General features: G+C 43.6%; 1 protein-coding gene across 1 annotated transcript in view; it reads right to left on the bottom strand.

The window, feature by feature from the left end:
* Positions 1-22,386, bottom strand: part of ccdc135 (coiled-coil domain containing 135) — a 72,943-nt gene that overhangs the window by 26,724 nt on the left and 23,833 nt on the right. The window contains exons 5-10 of the mRNA XM_048537757.2: positions 20,465-20,659; positions 15,225-15,383; positions 9,800-10,018; positions 7,713-7,832; positions 3,486-3,558; positions 1,951-2,079 (exon numbers count right to left, since the gene is read on the bottom strand). Coding sequence (XP_048393714.2) covers positions 1,951-2,079; positions 3,486-3,558; positions 7,713-7,832; positions 9,800-10,018; positions 15,225-15,383; positions 20,465-20,659 — 895 coding nt within the window. The remainder of the gene's footprint in view (positions 1-1,950; positions 2,080-3,485; positions 3,559-7,712; positions 7,833-9,799; positions 10,019-15,224; positions 15,384-20,464; positions 20,660-22,386) is intronic.

The raw sequence follows: 22,386 nt of genomic DNA, 5'->3' as shown, positions 1-22,386 counted from the left end.
ACACAAACTACATATTTTCTGGTGGCATTGGCAAACTTTACTCATGTGTAAAGTCAAAATTTATTTTCAATATTCCAGAGACCACTAGAGTTTACTCAGACCATTGTGTAATGCCCAGAGCAAAGAGATAACATATACCAAAGGAAGGAAGGTTTGATTCTTCTGATGTCATATGTCTAGAGGATGTTTCAGCAGCAAGAGTGCTTGGACTTTATATTTAAAAAGTGCTTTTCATTATACATTGTATCACTGAACAACTGTTGCTCAGTGATTTGCCTTGCTTGTCTTGTTCCTCAAGCACAATATGTAGAAAATATTTAATTATTACCAAAATAGTGGGACCACATGTGAAAAGAGTGAAGAAACTGAGATTTGCTGACGTCAGGCTCTAAATTCTGATGAACAAAGATGCATAAGCAGGATATATGAAATGGTGCAGAAAAATAAATTTGAGGGGCATAAATCACAGTAGCGTCCGTAATGTGTTGAGCAATGACTAGCAAATTGTACTAATTTCCCCTCTTTACTTTTAAAATAAAAATGCTGAACATTTCTTGGGCTGTAGCTCATGCAATTACCTTCTGGATGTCACTGACTGCTGCCTATCTGGCCTACTTGCCAGAAGAAACTGTTGGGATGATGATCAAATAAGCAATGGCATTCTTATAGCTTTCAGTACAAAATAAGTCAAAACACATCTGAAACATTTGGAAATGCTGAATGGCAAACAGTGTCGCTACAGCACATCCTGAAATGTGAAGAATAACAGTTTGTGATTGTCTGGTTGCACAGTCTGCACAGGCGAAAAAAAGACATGCACCAATGTAACAAAAGTGTTTGGGTGGATATACAAACGGACGGAACATGGGGAAAATAGAATACAGTACAGAAGGTCATTCACCATGTCTGTGTTAGCTCTTTATAGGCACAATTCAAATAGTCCCAACCTCCTGCTCTTTTTCCTTTGCAATGTGAAATTTCCACACTTCCAATACAAATCTAACTTACCTTCAAAAGTTATTATTGAATTTACTTTTAAAAATTCTGTTGTCGTTTCTCAGGCCTGACATCCTTAATTGTAATTGCCCAAAATTAAGCACAATCGAGCTGGTACCTAGCCAGTGCGTTATGAAGGTCTCACATCAATGTATTGTTTTTATGACAATGCTTCTAGCTAAAAAGGCAAGGATTGCATATGCCATCTGAAGACGTCTCAAGGCAAATGAATAAAATAACCTGTGCCCATATGGGCAACCTGCAGGATCTGAGCTTAAATTGTGAACTTGTCTAAAATTTTGTACATAAGTTTCCCAACAACTGAATTTGCTTATGTTTTAATTTAAATTTTGAGAATACGTCCCCTTTGATTTGAGAATATTCCCTCTAACAATTTACTGAATTTCTTCATTGCCCTCAGCCCAAATGTAATTTGTCCCTTTTTCTTTTTTCCACACATCCATGACTTCTTGATATGTACAGTAAACAAAAACCTGACAAGCAGACTGAGCTGGAATATTTAATATTAACCAGCCTACAGAAAACCCACATATGCAGGGGTATTACTGTGGCAATTTGCTACTTGCTTGATGAAAAGGGATTAAAATAAAATTTGAACAACTCAGCATCCAATGCACCTTTACTAATTTAGTGCTGACGTTTATAGGTTGCACTGCTGGTCTGTTGCTGATCAGCTTCCTTCCTCCACACATTACTGAAAAGTCCCTGACTGTGGATGCTGGATGAAAACTGAAAGGCTTTGGTTGTGAGACCAGATTGACACTTGAGCAGCATGTCATTATTCTCAACACTCAGCCAAGAGCCTTAGTCAACAAGACTGGTCGATCATCATCCATTAAACTGCCCTTGGCATGACAATAATTCCTTTAAAAATTAAAGGCAATAAAGAGTTTGAAAGCTGATATAAATATGTAAAACCCAATAAAAACTTACATTCAATGTCCTCATATTCGATCAGTCGCTTCACCATCCCATCAATGTTCAAGTATGGTGCATACTTCTCCAAGTTTGCCTTCTTATACTGAATTATCTTCTCACCCTTTGGACAGCGTGTTTCAATGTCTAAAAGAAGTACAAAAAATCATCCGATTGTCCTTGTTCATTGGCTGGCCAACTTTCTAAGATCATGCTTTGAATAATGGGTGAATGGGACTTGCTGTAAATTAGAACATAGGCAACAGAGTTTGTACGACTTCAATTTTACAGAAGTAGAATATGGGAGATCAGCCAAACATACTTTGGAATAGTTAAGTCAGAGGTAACAAAGGCATGGGTGAATGTTGTCACATCAGATGAGTGGAGGCAAGTTCAGAGCTGGGTAACGGGTGGAAATAGAAGGTTAAAATGTGTAGTCATACATGACACTGAGGTTGCAAATTGAGGTTCAGCCTCAGAGTTTGGGATGGAGTTGGTGGCTAGTGAACAGAGAAAAAACAAGAACAACCTTGCAGTATATAGCAATTATTCACATCCATAGGACATCTCAACAATTTATAGTCAATGCACTATTTTTGAGTGCAATGGCAATTTCTGCACAAAAGAGGAGTGCCATGATACATCTTAAGTCCACCAGAAAATTCTTGAGCCAACAACCTTTGCAGTACAGTGCCAGTGTTATTCACTCAACTAACACAATAAAGGGCATCATGTTTGCCTAGACTTTTCAGGCAGTTCTTACTGTCTTCATTGACGTTATTCCCTCAATCAGTTCCCCCACAGAAAGATAGGTCAGTCAACTCATTTGCAGTCATTGGACCTATTTGTCTGCAAACTGGCTTGCCATATTTGCCTACAAAGCAACAGGAATTTCAAAACGTCAAACTTCAAAAACCTTTTAGAAGTTTACAAAGTTGTCAATTGCTAGGGGATATAGGTTTAAAGTAAAAGGAGAAAAGTTTAAAGAAGGTGTGAGAGGCAAGTTTTTTTTTACACAGAGGGTGGTAAGTGCCGGGAATATGCTGCCAGAGAAGGTGGTGGAGGCAGACACAAGAGCACCATTTAACAAGGTGTAGAGCTGGATGAGCACAGCAGGCCAAGCAGCATCAGAGGAGCAAGAGTTCCTACTACCCCAGCACCATTTAATAGACATCTTCACATCTTCAGGTATATGAATAGGCAGGGAATAGAGAGATATGGACTGTGTCGAGGCTTTCAATTCACAAAGGCATGTGTCAGTGTAATTTTGGTGGGTCAAAGGGCCTGTTCCTGTGCTGTACTGTTTTCTTTTCTTCTTTAACTGTGATAACATTGATAAGACTAGATGAAGGTATTATATGAATTCAAGTTCTTTATTTCATTTTATAAAAGCAAGTGTACTGTTATCATTTAAGGCTTAGAACCAAGTGTCAGTAATTAGATTTGACTTACTATTTGTTCATGATTTCATTCATCTTTTCCTGGTTCTAATCTTTACTCTGGGGAACAATATACAAGGCTGTAACATTAGATACTAGGGAAGGTCCTTTTACCTTTAGCAGGAATAACAATTGGCTGTACCCATGAAGGAGGCATATCAAAAATCCTTTCCAATTCCTTCTCATCCTGTAACAAAAGAGTTCTGTAAGCATAATCATTTTCAATTCATTGCACAAATTTTCTCATTCTCTATTTAGCTGAGTTTAGCACTGAGTTCTCTCACCAGTTTTTTTTATACTTTCTCATGGGACATAGGTGTCCCTGGTCAGCCAGGATTTATTGCCAATTCTTAGTCACCCTCAAGCAAGTGGACAAAGTCAGAAGTCCATCAGGTTATAGTCCAACAGGTTTATTTGAAATCACAAAGGTTCGGAGTGTAGTCCCTTCACTGAGGTGAAGCACCAGCTCCAAAACTTAGTGGTTTCAAATAAACCTGTAGGACTACAACTTGGCGTTGTGTGACTTCTGACTTTGTCCATCCCGTTCCAACATCGGCACCTCCACATCAAGAAGGTGGTGGTAAGCTGCTTTCTTGAACCACTGCGGTCCACTTGCCGTAGATAGAATCACAATGCTCTTAGGTGATAATTCCAGGATTTTAACCCAGCAATAGTGATATATTTCAAAGTCAGGATGGCGAGTGTCTGATCAATTGGTTGTGGGATCACTTAGCTCTTCACTTGCTGCTTATGCTGTTTCAGATGAAAGTAGCCCTGTTTGGTGGCTTCGTGAATGTTGACTCCTCATTATTAGGTATGCCTGGTGCTGCTCATGGCATGCCAACCAGTATTGTCCATTGAACCAGGATTGATCCCCTGACTTGATGGCAATGGCTGAGTGGAGGTATGCCAGGCTATGAGGTTGCAGTCTGTGTTGGAGTAAGATTCTGCTGCTGTTGATGGCCCACAGTGCCTCACGGATGTCCAGTTTTGAGTTGCTAAATCTGTATGAAGTCTATTCTATTTAGATGATAGTGCCACACAACACAGTGGAGGATACTGTCAATGAGAAGGCAGGAATTTGTTTCCACAAGGACTGTGCAGTGGTCACTCTTACCAATGCTGTCATGGACAGATGCATCTGCAACCGAAAGATTGGTGAGGATGAGGTCAAGTATGTTTTTTCCTCTTGTTTGCTCCCTGCCACAGATTCAGCTATGCCCTTTAGGACCCAACCAGCTCAATCAATGCTGCTGCTGCCAAACAACTCTTGGTGGTGGAAATTGGAATCTCCCAAACAGATTTAATTTTCATCTTGGACAAGCAGCCATTATTTCTTTCCTTATGGTGCACTTTACCATATGCTTACTGTTAGGGGCAGTTGCCATATGATGCTGTGATGCATCCAGATAGGATGTTTTCTATGGTGCATCAACAGAAATTGGTAAGAGTCTTTGTGGGCACGTCAAAGTTCCTTAGCCTCCTGAGGAAGTAGAGACATTGCTGTGCTTTCTTGACCATTGCGTCGAAATGAGTGGACCAGGACAGATTGTTGGTGATCATCACTCCCAGAAACCTGACTCTCTTGGCCATCTTCACCTCAGCACTATTGATGCAAACAGGGCATGCTCTCTCCGCTTCCCAAAATCAATGACCAGCTCCTGCATTTTGTTGTAGTTGATGGAGAGATTGTTGTCTTTACACCATGCCGCTAAGCACTCAATCTCTTTCCTGTATTCTGTCTCGTCATTCTTTGAGATCTGCGATCTGCACTACAACACTGGTCCCATCAGCAAACTTGTAAATGGAGTTGGGGCAAAATTTGGTCACACTGTTGTGAGTGTATAAGCAGTATTATACGGGGTTGAGTACGCAGCCTTGTGGGGCATTGGTGTTGAGGATTTTAACGGAGGTGTTGTTATCGCCTATTCTTATTGATTGTGGTCAATGGGTTAGGAAGCCAAGGATTCGGTTACAAAGGAGAAGGCAAAACCTAGGTCTCGGAATTTAGAGGTGAGTTTGTTTGGAATTATGGTGTTGTAGTCAATAAATAGAAGCCTGACGTAGGTATCCTTGTTATCCAGATGTTCCAGAGATGATGGCAAGGATTAAGGCAATTTTTGGTAGGCTGGAGTTGATATGAGCCATGTCCAACCCCTTGAAGCACTTCATAATTAGAGTTCAGAGCCACTGGGCAGTAGTCATTGAGGAACGCTGCATGATTTTTCATTGGCACCAGGATGATAGTGGTCTTTTTGAAGCAGATGGGGACTTCAGATCATAGTAAGGAGAGGTTAAAGATGGCGACTATTCCTGCCATCTCCTCTGCACAGGATCTGAATGCATGGCCCAGGGACACCATCAGGGCCAGTCACTTTCTGTGAGTTCACTCTCAAGAAGGACAATCTAACATCTGTGATGGTGACTGTGGGTACAGGTGCATCTGAGGTTGTTGGAATATGTAACATCTTTTCATAGATCTTCTGTTCGAAGCAAGGGTAGAATGTATTGAGCTCATCAGGCAAGAATGTACTGTCACCTGCGATTGTTTGACTTCACTCTGAGGCCCATTATGTTGTCTATGCCTTGCTGTAAATGACAAGTATCTGTGTGGTTGGTCAGCACCTCAAGCTAAGCTTTGCTTTGCCTCTTGGCCTCTCTGATGGCCTTATGAAGACTGTGCCTGGATTTCCTAATTAGATCAGAGTTGTCCGACTTGAGCACGTCAGACCTGGTGTTCAGTAGGGAGTGGATCTCCTGGTTCATCCGTGGTTTCCAGTTGGGAAACATTCTTTACACTGTCTTCTACACATATCCTGATGAGGTCAGTAGAGGTAGTGGCCTACACTTAGGTTGGCAACTGTGTTCTTGAATATGGATCAGTCCACCAACTCAAGCAGTCTCGTCGAAGCCCTTCCATTGCCTCAGACCGATAGTATATACTTTCTATACTAGGTCCTCATGCTTCAACTTCTGCTTGTAAGCCAGGAGAAGGAGCACAGCATTATGATCTGATTTTCCAAATGCAAAGCGGATGGAGTGGTAGGCATCTTTGATGGAGGTATAGCAATGCTCAAGGATGTTTAGACCTCTGGTTGGACGGGAGATGTGTTGATGGTATTTTGGTAGCATGTTCTTGAGATTGTGTGGATCGAAGTCACTGGCTACAATGAATCAGACCTTGGGGCCTTGTTACACCCGGGTTACACCCAATTTTCATTCTGGGAAAAGGAGATGGAATAGAATCAGGTCCACTGACTTGGAAGGCAGATCATAAATAGCTACTGGGACAGGGGAGTTGGTGCCAAAGTTGGTTCGTTAGGAGGCCCAGCTTTGTTCTCTTGGACTTTGTTCCAGCTGTTTTAGAAGGTATTGGGCCCTTCAATCCTCACCTCTCTCAATGTTAACCACCCCAATGGTCCCTTCATGCCAACTCCTGCTCACTATAGGCCAACTCCATGCCTCTTTCATGCCACCAACCTAACCGAACATTCAGACTCCTCTATGGTGAAAACCTCAGCAGCAACATGAAGTTGAAAAAAATTAAACTTCTTATAATCCATTAGAGTTTTCACTCATGCACACCTGTTACTATAAAATATTCATGTTTATGAAACTGATTCAATGATTTTAAATGTTCTCAACAGTTCAATTTGTTCTAAAAACAAGCCAAGTTCTAAACTTAAAGCAGACAGCTTGACTCTGATTGGTCAAAGCTTTGTGCAGCTGAAACAGGCACAATGCACATATCTTTCTGTGAGCAAAAATCAGGACACTGTGTGTTAAAATGTGCAGTTTCCAGTTCATTCAAGTATGTCACACCACAAGACTAAAGGAAAGCCTTAAATTGTTTGTCAGCATAATTCTTAGCACATGTAGAACTATTTAGCAAATATTGTTCAATCACAGAATCACATCTAATGTTGGATACTGTGTTTAGAGCTACAAGCAGATCTAAACTGAATAATGGTGAAGAGTGATAAAAGCTTGCAATTATTTAAAATGTTGCATTAGCATTCATTCAACAATAACTCTCTATAGACATTATATAGAAAGAACTTGTACACATACTGTGCTTAATTCAATTGAAAAAAGACGTGACAGTCAATCTGTTGCTCATCTCTCATAGCAATGCCTTGACCTATCGGAGCCAAACTGCTTGATTAAAATTTAAATAAAAATTAGCAGTTAGCTGTGGTTGCATCCATGGAATCGTAGCATGCAAGTTAGCACCTTAAGGAAACTAGGAAATGGAAGAAGTTACTCTTGCTCTGGGTTAACAGAATTTTGCAATCTTCTTAACTAATACTATCTACTATGTGATTATTAATCAGGCCTCACATCATCATCAACCTCGTCCATAAGGTAATCATAGGTGTCAGGGAGGACAACTTGTGAATGATCAGAGTCAGGCAGCATGTACTCCCATTTCACAGGGTCACCGAGATCAAAGACAACGTCCTAGAAAAAAAGAATAACACAATCACTTATTGCATATATCAAAAAAGGAATATTCACTGGGACTTTCCTCAGGGCCTCTCAGGCTCCGTTGCTGTAAATCGGGCACAAGTTCAGCAAAAACCACGTTTACCAATCAGATCCTTGTTAACATTATGAAAGTGGATGGCCCTGAGGAATTTCACAGGTCACATCAGACATAGGGACTGGCATTTTACATTTCCCCTATTAGGTTGGAAAACGATAGCTTGGGGGCAGGATGGAGGGAAACCCTGATGATAAGATACAAAAAGTATTAAAAATTAATCTGAACAATACACATCCTAAATCAAAGCAGAAATTTGGCAGCAGCCTTACTAGCATCTAATTCACGTGGGACAGTCCCAAAATCCAGAATTTGTGGTTTCTCTTTTCTATCCCTTTTAAACAGCATCCTTCCTGCCTTAAATAAGTCAGGGTTCTAAGAATTAAACACTATAATGTTGATGGGAAATTGGGATAATATCAAAATGTTGAGTTTGGATGGGCTGGGATTGAGAGTAAGAGAGACAGAGAGACAGAATGACCGCCACAAGAGCATATATAGATTCCACTACCCTGGGATTGGCCTTGTCCAAAATTCTATTCTGGATTAGCAGATTTGTTCACAGATTGATAAGAACTTAATCAGAGTGTGGTGGGGACATGAGGAGAGAGAAACAGCTGGTCAGCCAGCAAATGTCCACTGACATGGAGCAGCTGAATGTCAGTAGTACACCTATCTAACTTGTGCAAACCCATCACTTATCCTTACACATCTATTGGCTCAATGTTGGAGAGTACTGGTGGGTACAACTGTTTTATCCTTCATCATTTTGGAGCAAGTCTTCTGCCACTGACTATGGTGAGATATCCATTGATTCTCCCACTGACCTTTCCCTTTTTTTCGATGTGAGCAAAAAATTTAACTTGTTCTGTTCACTGTCTTTTTTCCCTTCCACATATCTCAGCAGCAACTTCTCTGCTCCTCTTCATAATATCCAATTATTTTCAAATCATTGAAGTATCAATGGGAAATTCAGCCCAACTGCAGAGGGTGAGGTCTGGTACGAGAAGATTTGGGCATGGGCTATATATTATACTAGAACACCTGGGCTATCGACTGTCCTGGTTAAAATTTGCTATTTTTAAGAAAACCTAACCCACGTAAAGCAAGCTACATTAAATGTAAGATAACACGGTGTGAAGCTGGATGAACACAGCAGGCCAAGTAGCATCAGAGGAGCAGGAAAGCTTGACGTTTTGAGTCGGGACTCTTCTTCTTTCTGAAGAAAGGTCCCAAACTGAAGCATCAAGCCTTCCTGCTCCTCTGAAGCTGCTTGGCCTGCTATGTTCATCTAGCTTCACACCATGTTATCTCAGATTCTCCAGCATCGGCAGTTCCTACTATCTCTGTAACTACATTAAATGTAACAAGAATTGAGCATGAGCAATTGACCAAAGCCAAAAGCAATAATCAGATGAATTTAACCCCTTTCCAAGCATGTACCCACTATCAAACTGTGCCTTTCCCCTTCCTCCAATCCATGCACAAAGTCCTGATATCTTCAGCAAAAAATATTATAAAGTCAGGCGATCTGAAACCTGACAACAGATTTAGTTAAGGTTGGTCCAAGCGATTTTCCACTTCCCAAATGAGCAGAGAGTTCCCAAGACTAATATTGCTTGAATACATTTCAATACAGAAATACACAATGATGCGGTTTGTCAGGAAAGTGGAAAGGCAAGCAGTTTGGAGGCTGAGGGTAAAAGGTAGTACGTATAATGAGTCACTGTACGTAATTAGCATGTGTGTCATGCGACTACTTAACGCCACTGGATGTAAAGGAGACAATCACCTTGATGAAGATGTGTGGAGAGCACAGGGAAAGCAAATGACTTGCAATAAGTTAACATTCACAGAGATTGATTCTAGAGTTGAAAAAGAATACCTTGCAACCAAATTTGCAGTCTTGCATGTTCACCCAGTAGTTACGATGGTTCCAAATGCTCTCAATTCCCAAGAATCTTTCATTAGTAGTTTCATAACTGTTTCCTGTGAAAGGGTCGATGAAGAAATTCTCTGGGACTTCCCTTTTGCCTGAAAGCACTAAAACCCAACAATGCACCCGCAGGCCAAGCATGACATCATTCGTTCCATTTATATTGACCTAAAACAGGAAAATATGATTAATACATAGAACATAGAACATAGAACAGTACAGCACAGAACAGGCCCTTCAGCCCACAATGTTGTGCCGACCATTGATCCTCATGTATGCACCCTCAAATTTCTGTGACCATATACATGTCCAGCAGTTTCTTAAATGACCCCAATGACCTTGCTTCCACAACTGCTGCTGGCAACGCATTCCATGCTCTCACAACTCTCTGCGTAAAGAACCTGCCTCTGACATCCCCTCTATACTTTCCACCAACCAGCTTAAAACTATGACCCCTCGTGCTAGCCATTTCTGCCCTGGGAAATAGTCTCTGGCTATCAACTCTATCTATACCTCTCATTATCTTGTATACCTCAATTAGGTCCCCTCTCCTCCTCCTTTTCTCCAATGAAAAGAGACCGAGCTCAGTCAACCTCTCTTCATAAGATAAGCCCTCCAGTCCAGGCAGCATCCTGGTAAACCTCCTCTGAACCCTCTCCAAAGCATCCACATCTTTCCTATAATAGGGCGACCAGAACTGGACGCAGTACTCCAAGTGCGGTCTAACCAAAGTTTTATAGAGCTGCAACAAGATCTCACGACTCTTAAACTCAATCCCCCTGTTAATGAAAGCCAAAACACCATATGCTTTCTTAACAACCCTGTCCACTTGGGTGGCCATTTTAAGGGATCTATGTATCTGCACACCAAGATCCCTCTGTTCCTCCACACTGCCAAGAATCCTATCCTTAATCCTGTACTCAGCTTTCAAATTCGACCTTCCAAAATGCATCACCTCGCATTTATCCAGGTTGCACTCCATCTGCCACCTCTCAGCCCATCTCTGCATCCTGTCAATGTCCCGCTGCAGCCTACAACAGCCCTCTACACTGTCAACGACACCTCCGACCTTTGTGTCGTCTGCAAACTTGCTGACCCATCCTTCAATTCCCTCGTCCAAGTCATTAATAAAAATTACAAACAGTAGAGGCCCAAGGACAGAGCCCTGTGGAACTCCACTCACCACTGACTTCCAGGCAGAATATTTTCCTTCTACTACCACTCGCTGTCTTCTGTTGGCCAGCCAATTCTGTATCCAAGCAGCTAAGTTCCCCTGTATCCCATTCCTCCTGACCTTCTGAATGAGCCTACCATGGGGAACCTTATCAAATGCCTTACTGAAGTCCATATACACCACATCCACAGCTCGACCCTCATCAACTTTTCTAGTCACATCCTCAAAAAACTCGATAAGGTTTGTAAGGCATGACCTACCCCTCACAAAGCCGTGTTGACTGTATTTGATCAAGCCATGCTCTTCCAGATGGTCATAAATCTTATCCCTCAGAATCCTTTCTAACACCTTGCAGACGACAGACGTGAGACTTACCGGTCTATAATTGCCGGGGATTTCCCTATACAGATCTGCCTTTTATAAATTCTACTTTCCTAATCATTTTATTTTCCTCTTAGGGCATCAGGATTGCCAATAGGAAAGATCAGCGTCAAACTGTAAAAGACTTCACCTCATCAACTAGTGAGCAGCGGTGGTAGCTGAGTGGTTCACCTGGCCCCATACCACTGAGGTGCATCTAGACTTTGACCTGTCCCTCCAACCCCACCTAATCAAGAGGACCTGGTAGGTTGTGGAATTCCATTTTAAAATTCCACCCAGTCAACAGACCATAATGGAATTCCAGGAAGTGGCTAAACTTCAATGAAGGCCCAAAGTTCTCCCAAATATAATTAATGCAATCTAAAGCGGTCTGCTGAGTATTTGGAACATTTTCTGTTTTTCCGTGCGTGCTTTAGAGGCAGTGCAGCAAAGTTTCGCTAGATTTGTACTCGAGTAAGGACAGGCTTAAACAGAGGCTGAGTGAAAATGGGCCTATGTTAGCTGGAGTTCAGGAAACTGAGACGTGATCTCATTATGAAGAGGCTCGATGAAGAAGTTACGGAGAAGTAATTTTTTCTGGCTGGGGAATCTAGACCATAGCGGGCACAGCTATGGTAAGGAGCCAATTATTTTGTATGGAAATGAGGAGATTGTGTTTTTACTTCAAAGGTTGTGAACTTCTGGGATTGTGCACCTCACAGAGTTATGGGTGCTCCACCATTTAACATATTTAAAAATGATACAGACATATTTTTGGACATAGAGAATCAATGGCTAAGGAGAGAGGGAGAAAATCTGAATTGTAATCAAAAATTCAGCTGTGATCAAACTGACTGGCAAAGGAGGTTCAACAGGATGTGTAGATAATAAAATGTGAGGCTGGATGAACACAGCAGGCCAAGCAGCATCTCAGGAGCACAAAAGCTGACGTTTCGGGCCTAGACCCTTCATCAGAGAGGGGGATGGGGGGAGGGAACTGGAATAAATAGGGAGAGAGGGGGAGGCGGACCGAAGATGGAGAGTAAAGAAGATAGGTGGAGAGAGTGTAGGTGGGGAGGTAGGGAGGGGATAGGTCAGTCCAGGGAAGACGGACAGGTCAAGGAGGTGGGATGAGGTTAGTGGGTAGCGGGGGGTGCGGCTTGGGGTGGGAGGAAGGGATAGGTGAGAGGAAGAACCGGTTAGGGAGGCAGAGACCGGTTGGACTGGTTTTGGGATGCAGTGGGTGGGGGGGAAGAGCTGGGCTGGTTGTGTGGTGCAGTCGGGGGAGGGGACGGACTGGGATGGTTGAGGGATGCAGTAGGGGAAGGGGAGATTTTGAAACTGGTGAAGTCCACATTGATACCATATGGCTGCAGGGTTCCCAGGCGGAATATGAGTTGCTGTTCCTGCAACCTTCGGGTGGCGTCATTGTGGCAGTGCAGGAGGCCCATGATGGACATGTCATCAAGAGAATGGGAGGGGGAGTGGAAATGGTTTGCGACTGGGAGGTGCAGTTGTTTTTTGCGAACTGAGCGGAGGTGTTCTGCAAAGCGGTCCCCAAGGCTCCGCTTGGTTTCCCCAATGTAGAGGAAGCCGCACCGGGTACAGTGGATGCAGTATACCACATTGGTAGATGTGCAGGTGAACCTCTGCTTGATGTGGAATGTCATCTTGGGGCCTGGGATGGGGGTGAGGGAGGAGGTGTGGGGACAAGTGTAGCATTTCCTGCGGTTGCAGGGGAAGGTGCCGGGTGTGGTGGGGTTGGAGGGCAGTGTGGAGCGAACAAGGGAGTCGCGGAGAGAGTGGTCTCTCCGGAAAGCAGACAGGGGAGGGGATGGAAAAATGTCTTGGGTGGTGGGGTCGGATTGTAAATGGCGGAAGTGTCGGAGGATAATGCGTTGTATCCGGAGGTTGGTAGGGTGGTGTGTGAGAACGAGGGGGATCCTCTTGGGGCGGTTGTGGCGGGGGCGGGGTGTGAGGGATGTGTCGCGGGAAATGCGGGAGACGCGGTCAAGGGCATTCTCGATCACCGTGGGGGGAAAGTTGCGGTCCTTAAAGAACTTGGACATCTGGGATGTGCGGGAGTGGAATGTCTTGTCGTGGGAGCAGATGCGGCGGAGGCGGAGGAATTGGGAATAGGGGATGGAATTTTTGCAGGAGGGTGGGTGGGAGGAGGTGTATTCTAGGTAGCTGTGGGAGTCGGTGGGCTTGAAGTGGACATCAGTTACAAGCTGGTTGCCTGAGATGGAGACTGAGAGGTCCAGGAAGGTGAGGGATGTGCTGGAGATGGCCCAGGTGAACTGAAGGTTGGGGTGGAAGGTGTTGGTGAAGTGGATGAACTGTTCGAGCTCCTCTGGGGAGCAAGAGGCGGCGCCGATACAGTCATCAATGTACCGGAGGAAGAGGTGGGGTTTGGGGCCTGTGTAGGTGCGGAAGAGGGACTGTTCCACGTAACCTACAAAGAGGCAGGCATAGCTGGGGCCCATGCGGGTGCCCATGGCCACCCCCTTAGTCTGTAGGAAGTGGGAGGAGTCAAAAGAGAAGTTGTTGAGTGTGAGGACGAGTTCAGCTAGGCAGATGAGAGTGTCGGTGGAGGGGGACTGGTCGGGCCTGCGGGACAGGAAGAAGCGGAGGGCCTTGAGGCCATCTCCATGCGGAATGCAGGTGTACAGGGACTGGACGTCCATGGTGAATATGAGGTGTTGGGGGCCAGGGAATTGGAAGTCCTGGAGGAGGTGGAGGGCGTGGGTGGTGTCACGGACGTAGGTGGGGAGTTCCTGGACCAAAGGGGAGAAAATGGAGTCCAGATAGGTGGAGATGAGTTCGGTGGGGCAGGAGCAGGCTGAGACGATGGGTCGACCAGGGCAGGCAGGTTTGTGGATTTTGGGAATGAGATAGAAACGGGCCGTGCGGGGTTGGGGAACAATGAGGTTGGAGGCTGTGGGTGGGAGGTCCCCTGAGGTGATGAGGTCGTGAATGGTGTTGGAGATGATGGTTTGGTGCTCGGGTTCGCAAAAAACAACTGCACCTCCCAGTCGCAAACCATTTCCACTCCCCCTCCCATTCTCTTGATGACATGTCCATCATGGGCCTCCTGCACTGCCACAATGATGCCACCCGAAGGTTGCAGGAACAGCAACTCATATTCCGCCTGGGAACCCTGCAGCCATATGGTATCAATGTGGACTTCACCAGTTTCAAAATCTCCCCTTCCCCTACTGCATCCCTCAACCATCCCAGTCCGTCCCCTCCCCCGACTGCACCACACAACCAGCCCAGCTCTTCCCCCCCACCCACTGCATCCCAAAACCAGTCCAACCGGTCTCTGCCTCCCTAACCGGTTCTTCCTCTCACCTATCCCTTCCTCCCACCCCAAGCCGCACCCCCCGCTACCCACTAACCTCATCCCACCTCCTTGACCTGTCCGTCTTCCCTGGACTGACCTATCCCCTCCCTACCTCCCCACCTACACTCTCTCCACCTATCTTCTTTACTCTCCATCTTCGGTCCGCCTCCCCCTCTCTCCCTATTTATTCCAGTTCCCTCCCCCCATCCCCCTCTCTGATGAAGGGTCTAGGCCCGAAACGTCAGCTTTTGTGCTCCTGAGATGCTGCTTGGCCTGCTGTGTTCATCCAGCCTCACATTTTATTATCTTGGAATCTCCAGCATCTGCAGTCCCCATTATCTCTCAACAGGATGTGTAGTTCATGTTTGCTCCTACTTTTCATGCTGTTATGTTTTAACAGTGCTATCCCTAGCCTGAGTTATCTTTATCAAGATCCATTCATTCTTTAGTTTGGTACACATATATAAACAGAAGAATTAACTAATGGGACTCACATCTGCCAAATCGTCCACTTCTTTCTGCTTCCTTTCCTCTTCTGCTTTCTCCTCTGCTAGCCTCTTTGCTTCCTGTTTCATTTCAAATTTGCTTTTTAACTCTCGGACTGGTTTCACCGCGTATTTCTTCACAGGGGGTTTTTCTTGTTCTTTATTAGTCTTTTAAAAGGAAAAATGTATGTTTAATATAAGCACTAATTATAACATGTTGACTGTATAGAGCATTTGACAGTTTTTTTTAACGATTACCGCTACCCTATTCCCCATTCATAGTAGCTGATGGCTTTTGGGTTTGCACAATGCTCTAGTGTCTCAACCTGTTATGAGCCCATGGTGTTGGCAAGCTATATAACCACATGAAGCATCACAGTGTACTTGTGCCCAAGTCTGCACATGCATAAATTTCTGCTAGGGAATAGAATATCTGTACGTCTTGGCCCTGTTGAATCATGAAACACTGAAGCAAACTATAACACAATAATGTGTTGCTCACAGTAGCATAGATTGAAAAAGTGAGTCTAGCATTCCCTGATCTACAGCGCTCGTAAGTGCATTTATCCACACAATTGACAGGACAATCATTTTTACTCATCCAGAGAACTTAAGCATGGCTGAAAAGCCAGCATATATTTGTCCATCCCTAGATGCCCATTAGAAGGTGATGATTGGCTGTAATGAACATCTGTAGTCCATCTGGTGAAAGTGCTCCCACTTTGTTATTAGTAAGTTACAAGAGTTTACTCAGCCATAATTAAGGTACGTTGACATAGTCCAAGTCAGTATAGTGAGTAACTTGGCAAGGAACTTGCAGGAGATGTTGTCTCCATTCACCTTCTGCTTTGACCTTCTAAGTGTTTGCAGTTGCAGGCTTCAGGTTTCCTGAAAGCCTTGGTGAGTTGTTACAGGACATCCTTTAGATAATACACAATGCAGCAATAATATGCTGGCAGTGGAGGGAGCGAATGTTTGGGTTGGTTAATACAACTCAAGTGATTTACCAGATCATTTCAGTGATCAGTTTAGAGGAAACTGCATTGCTGTGGAAATGGAGTCACATGTAGGCCAGGTGAAGCAAAGACTGGGTTTCTCACATAACTTGACAGCTTCATGGTCATTTTTACTGATGCTAGCATTTTATTTCCAATTCAGCTCACAATAGATGTAATGTCAGTGGTAATGTGGCCAATGATGATTGTAGACTGCTAACATTCATGGACACTAACACTCACCAATATTCCCTAGACGTTAACATTTAAGTCATGAAACAAGATAGGCGGGATTGTTTATCTTTGGAGCAGTGAAGACCTAACTGCAATCTACAAAATTCTGAGGGGCATAGATAGGGCAGATAGGAAGCAAATTTCCACTTAATGGAGGGGTCAATAAATAGGGGCATAGATTTAAGGTAAGGGGCGGGAAGTTTAGAGGGGATTTAAGGAAAAAAAAGTTTTCACCCAAAGGGTGGTGGGCATCTGATACTCACCGAAAGAGTGGTAGAAACGGGAACCAGCACAACATTTAAGCAGTATTAAGGTGAATACTAGAAATGCTATAGCATGCGAAACTGCAGGATACATAACTGAGAAGTGGGATTATAGTACACAAGTATTTCATAACCAGCACAGACATGATGAGCCAAAGTACCTCTTTACATGACTCTATATGAAGTGTTTACCTAATGAGTTAGGCTTCTTCTTCCAAGATACGATGAGAAAAAACTTGGCTCCTTCATAACTAAGCTGTTTCTTTGTGGAACTGTTTGCAGTGACAGGGCTGAAACCTTTCTGGATCAACAAGCCTACACAAGTAAAACAGTTACACCAGCTGACTCAAATAAATGGAAGAAAGAAATAGTAGGAATGGAACTTAAAGGCTATAGTTGTCAGGAGAGCTAGAAGTATCCTGGGGATTGCAGGGAGGAAACTGGGTTGCACAGGGGAGAATCATAGTGGTAGGCACAACTGAGAAAAGGACGGAAACTGCATATTTAAGGTGGGGAAATCAATAAGATAATTAGGTATACCGAGAAGGGAGAAAGACCTGGTGAATTGAATGTAGAGTGTTAAGGCTAAGGCTGGGCACAAGGATCTGAAAGGAAGTGGATCAGGGGGAAGTGAAACTCATGTCAAGGAGCCATCAAGCAGATGGCAACAGGATGGAGAGTCACAAAGGAAGACTGAAGAAGGTCACAGAATCATCACAGAATCCCTACAGTGTGGAAACAGGCCATTCGGCCCAACAGGTCAACACCTACCCTCCGAAGAGCATCCCACCCAGACCCACATCCCTACCCTATCCCTGTAATCCTATATTTACCATGACTAATTCATCTAGCCTGCACATGCCTGAACACTATGGGTAATTTAGCATGGCCAATCCACTTAATTTGCATATCTTTGGACTGCAGTAGGAAACCAGAGCACCCAGTGGAAAACCACACAGACACAGGGAGAATGTGCAAACTCCACACATACAACTGCCCATAGGTGGAATAAAACCTGGATCCCTGGCACTGTGAGGCAGCAGTACTAACCAGTGAACCACTGTGCTTCCCCTTATGAGGGCACATGAGGAAAGCAGCCCATTTACATGATGGCGGGGTAGGGGGGGAATGTAGTGTCAGAAAGTGAAGTGTCGAAGAAAATAAAGAGTAAAGAAATAGAATCATAGGAAGCCTTACAGTGCAGAAAGAGGCTACTTGGCCTATCAAATCTGCACCGACGCTCTGGAGAGCATCCCACCCTATAATGCTGCACTTTCCCATGGCTAACACACTTTACCAGCACATTTCTGGACACTATGGGCACTTTAGCATGGCCCATCCACCTAACCTACTCATCTTTGGACTGTTGGAGAAACTGGAGCACCCAGGGGAAACCTATACAGGTTACAGACCAGGGGAACATGCATACTCCACAAAGATGGTCACCCACAGCTGGAATCGTCCCTGGTGCTATGAGGCAGCAGTGCTAACTACTGAGCCACTATGCTGCCTCATAAAATCAAATGAAAATTAGCAACTACCACCCTAACTTTTTCCTGAATCAGCTCATAAAAATGCACAGCACAAATGGGAATGGACCAAGATTTATCTCTTGTGTTCCTATACTTTGCTAGATGTCAAAATTGTTACAGAAACTGAAAAATAATATTACATGAGCACTTAGTTAAAGTCTTATTACTGAAGGGAAGCATTGAGTGTAGAATTAAGTTGAATGAGCCCCATCAACTCCTAACATCAACATCCAAAATATGTGTAGTGATTCCTTGAATCCTGAGATTCAGTTGACCCAAGAACAGTGGTGATGGTGCCATGGAGGTAATTCCACATTCTGTACAGGAGCATTCATCTATCTGAAAATTAAGGACATGGGCAGAAACTATTACGCAGGATATCGATTCCAAGGTTGTGTAGCTGCATCACAGGGGATAATAAAGGCTACCGAGAGTCAGATTGAGCTAATTGCTGCATGCATAGCAACCAATGTGAAGATCAAGATCACAAAAATTTGGCACATGGTTAAATGAAGAAGAGGTCATGGGTCATAGGTGATACACCTTACCATATAGGGGTGACTACTGGGTAGGCATTCACCTAACTCATTTACAGTCTGATAATGAACCAAAGGTTACAACGACAATGTCAAGATCTTAAATGGAAAACAAACATCTTGTTTCGGATAAATCCTCACAGATTGGTGCTTCCACACCAAAAGCTTTACCAAATTAACCTAGCAGATGAGGTTAAGAAGGAGGTGAAGGTGGAACATTTAGCACTAGCAGAACCAGAGACGTGAGTCTCAAGAGGTTTCAATTGTGGAGGGGAATATTTGAGGAGGGGAACCAGAGTTTTCATTGCATTGAGAAGTACACTCAGAGAGGGTTTACGGAGAGAGTGGGTGTACCAAAGATTCTATGGCAACTTGAATTGTGAAAGGCAATGCTGGACACCACAACCTACATCTGCCACCTTTTGTAAGCAGATATGCAATCACATTGCTTAGGAGGCAGCATTACACCTGTACTGAACACCGGGCACAAAACCTCCGAGCTAGTGGCTCCTTTCAAAGCTGAAAAAGGTACATTGGCATCTCTCAGTCAGCACAAGTGCAGTCATGAGTACACTCATCCCCTTTACAGGGAAGCAATTCAGATTGTCCAGTTCAAATTGGACCCAGAAAGACAAGGTGGCTGAGCTATCAGATTTGCAGTCATTGCTGGGTTTCTTCGGGTATGTGGTGCAATTGACAAAACATATGGCACTCAAAGCTCCATGGCATCATCCAACCAGATTTCTGAATAGGAAGGAATTTCACTTATTGTCCAGCTCATTTGTGACCAAAGGCAACAAATTGTGCAGATGTGTGTCCGCTATCCAGAGAGCTGTCACAATACCTATCTTCTACAAAATCCCCAACTTCCAATATGTTTCCATATCCTTATGTTACTGAGTAGTTACGTCAAGGAGTGATTTTTAGTTTTCAGGGACTTCCTTCGATGCAACACCAGCAGTCATTCCTGCTCTGCTGATCTACCTCCCACCCACAAAGCGGGGATGAATTTCCTGAAACCCTGAGATAGTTCCAAGATGCATCATTGAATCTTCACAGTGCAGAAAGAGGCTATTCAGCTCATCAAGCATGCAGTGACCCTCTAAAGAGCATTACACCCAGATCCAACACCCTAACCCCATAGCCGCACATCTCCCAGATCTAATAGACCTAGCCTGCGCATCCCTGGACACTATGGGGTAATTTAGCTTGGCCAGTCTACCTAAACTGCACATCTTTGGAGGAAACCGTAACACCCAGAAGAAATCCACACAGACACAGGAAGAATGTGCAAACTCCACACAGACAGTCACCCAGGACTTGGAACCTGGACCCCTTGCGCTGTGAGGCAGCAATGCTAACCACTGAGCCATTGTGCTGTAAAGTACAGTAAAGGCACCTGTACTCTTGCTATAAAATATTCCAAAACTAAGTACAGCATTGGTCAACATAATGTAAACCTCCCATTACACTCGTGCATAAAATCTCTTTTGTTTGGTTACGATATATGGTAGATATAGAGTATGGTTCCCACTACACTGTCATATTAAACATTCCTTGTACACAGTAGAAACCAGCTTCAACCTCGTTGGAGTGCTTCTTGCTGGCCCACTGTAAAATATTTCCATTTTCATGCCAGCAGTACAGCCAGAGGTTAGGTTATTTAACCGTGCAAAATGATTTTCTCACTTGACCAGTTTCTTTCAGCAGTGGGCAGATCTCCCTTGTTTCATCCACCAGACACATTTCCTTGACGGCGTATCCACTGACACAATATGCATCGTATCCCGTGCCAATCAGTAATGAGCAGAGCAGGTTGCTGAAATCAAAGCAGTTTCCCTTCTGACGTTTCAGGACAGTAGTTGGGGAAAACAAACACGCTGGCTGTCGGCGGAGGGAAAATATACACATTCAGAGTGCATCAAAAAGCCAAAAGTAAAAACCCGCAAGCTCTCAGTCAAGCAATATGCAATATATGGCTTGAACTGATGTATACGCATCCAACAAAATAAATACAGCAAACTTTTTTCATTAACAGGCACCCAAGCAATGTATCGGTCGATCAATAGGTCCACATAATCAATGTAAAAACATACACTAAGTGACTAACACACAATAAAAACATACTGCAGGGGGTATATACATACATACATCACTGTTATACTTTGTTTACAGCATAGATCACTGAGAAAAAAATGCCACTTTGACTTAATTAATACTTTAAAAAGGTAGAGCGCCTTCTTACCTGCACCCTCAACTGACTAATCGGCCATTGCAGAGACGGGAGTAATGCAGGTATATAACCTTTGCCGGTCTATTGACAGTGCCGGCTCATAAGGTACCAGTTAAAATAAAGTTTGCTGTACCAGACTCAGAGCAGCCTTCACATACCATTTTCTTTTGATTTTGGGTAAGTGTTGCTAATTTTATGGGCTATTACTGCAGTAATATAACCTAACCATTGGCCATGCTTGTAGATCTGAGTTAAAAATGAAGAACATTACATTGCTCTTTTCAAGACTTCAGAATGTCCCAATGGGCTCTGCTATCATTATAGTACTTTACCTGTTGCAATCTCTCACAACCAACAGGAAATTAAAGATTGGACCATCTGTTTTGGGTACAAGTTATAAAATAAGTCTTAGATGGGACACCAGGAGAACCCCCCTGAACAATGTTATGGGATCATTTTAACTCATACAGAAGCGTCTTTGTTTGATATAAAAGATAAATTAAGTTAAAAAGACTAATTAGTGTTGAATCACTAAACTCTCTACTAATGGACCTGAGGAAGAGGGCTAATGACTGCCACTATCAACTGTCTACAGATATAGCAGCTATTGAGTCCAATGGTCTGGTCTGAGAATTGGCCCCAGAGATTGAAAAGCACTGTTTTGACATATTTGGCATCTCAAATGCACCTTTAGGCAATTTCAGTAGTATCTAGTAGTCAATACAGACAACAAAGTATCTGTACATTCATCATGCAATTTTGGTATAGCTCCACACTAAAATACCTTTTTTTTTGAATTCACGTTTTTACAAATGCCTACATCTCTTTCCCCAAGTGACTCAAATTTGCTAATCAGTGAAGCTGAGCCAGAAAGGATACCACATCCAACATTCCATCAGCCTTTAGTTAACTGGTCTGGAAGTAAAGCTGCTGCAATCAGTTTCAGCATTCATGGGAGGAAAAAGCTCACCCCTCTGACAGGTATCCAGTGAAGATGAAGGAAATACTAAAGAAGAAAGCCAAAGAAAGTTAACTAAAGACAGTACTTGGCTACATTGCCTACAAGCCTTATTGAGTTCTTTGAGAAGGTGACCAAACAAGTGGATGAGGGTAAAGCAGGTGATGTGGTGTAAATGGATTTCAGTAAAGCGTTTGATAAGGTTCCCCATGGTATGCCATTGCAGAAAATATGGAAGTATGGGATTTAGTGGTTTGGGTCAGAAATTGGCTAATATTAGAAGACAGAGGGTGGTGGTTGATGGGAAATGTTCATCCTAGAGTTCAGTTACTAGTGGTGTACCACAAGGATTTGTTTTGGGGCCACTGCTGTTTGTCATTTTTATAAATGACCTGGATAAGGGCTTAGAAGGATGGATTA

Source organism: Stegostoma tigrinum, chromosome 10, assembly GCF_030684315.1.
Source record: "Stegostoma tigrinum isolate sSteTig4 chromosome 10, sSteTig4.hap1, whole genome shotgun sequence".
NCBI lineage: Eukaryota > Metazoa > Chordata > Chondrichthyes > Orectolobiformes > Stegostomatidae > Stegostoma > Stegostoma tigrinum.
This window is presented reverse-complemented; position numbering and strand designations above follow the sequence as displayed.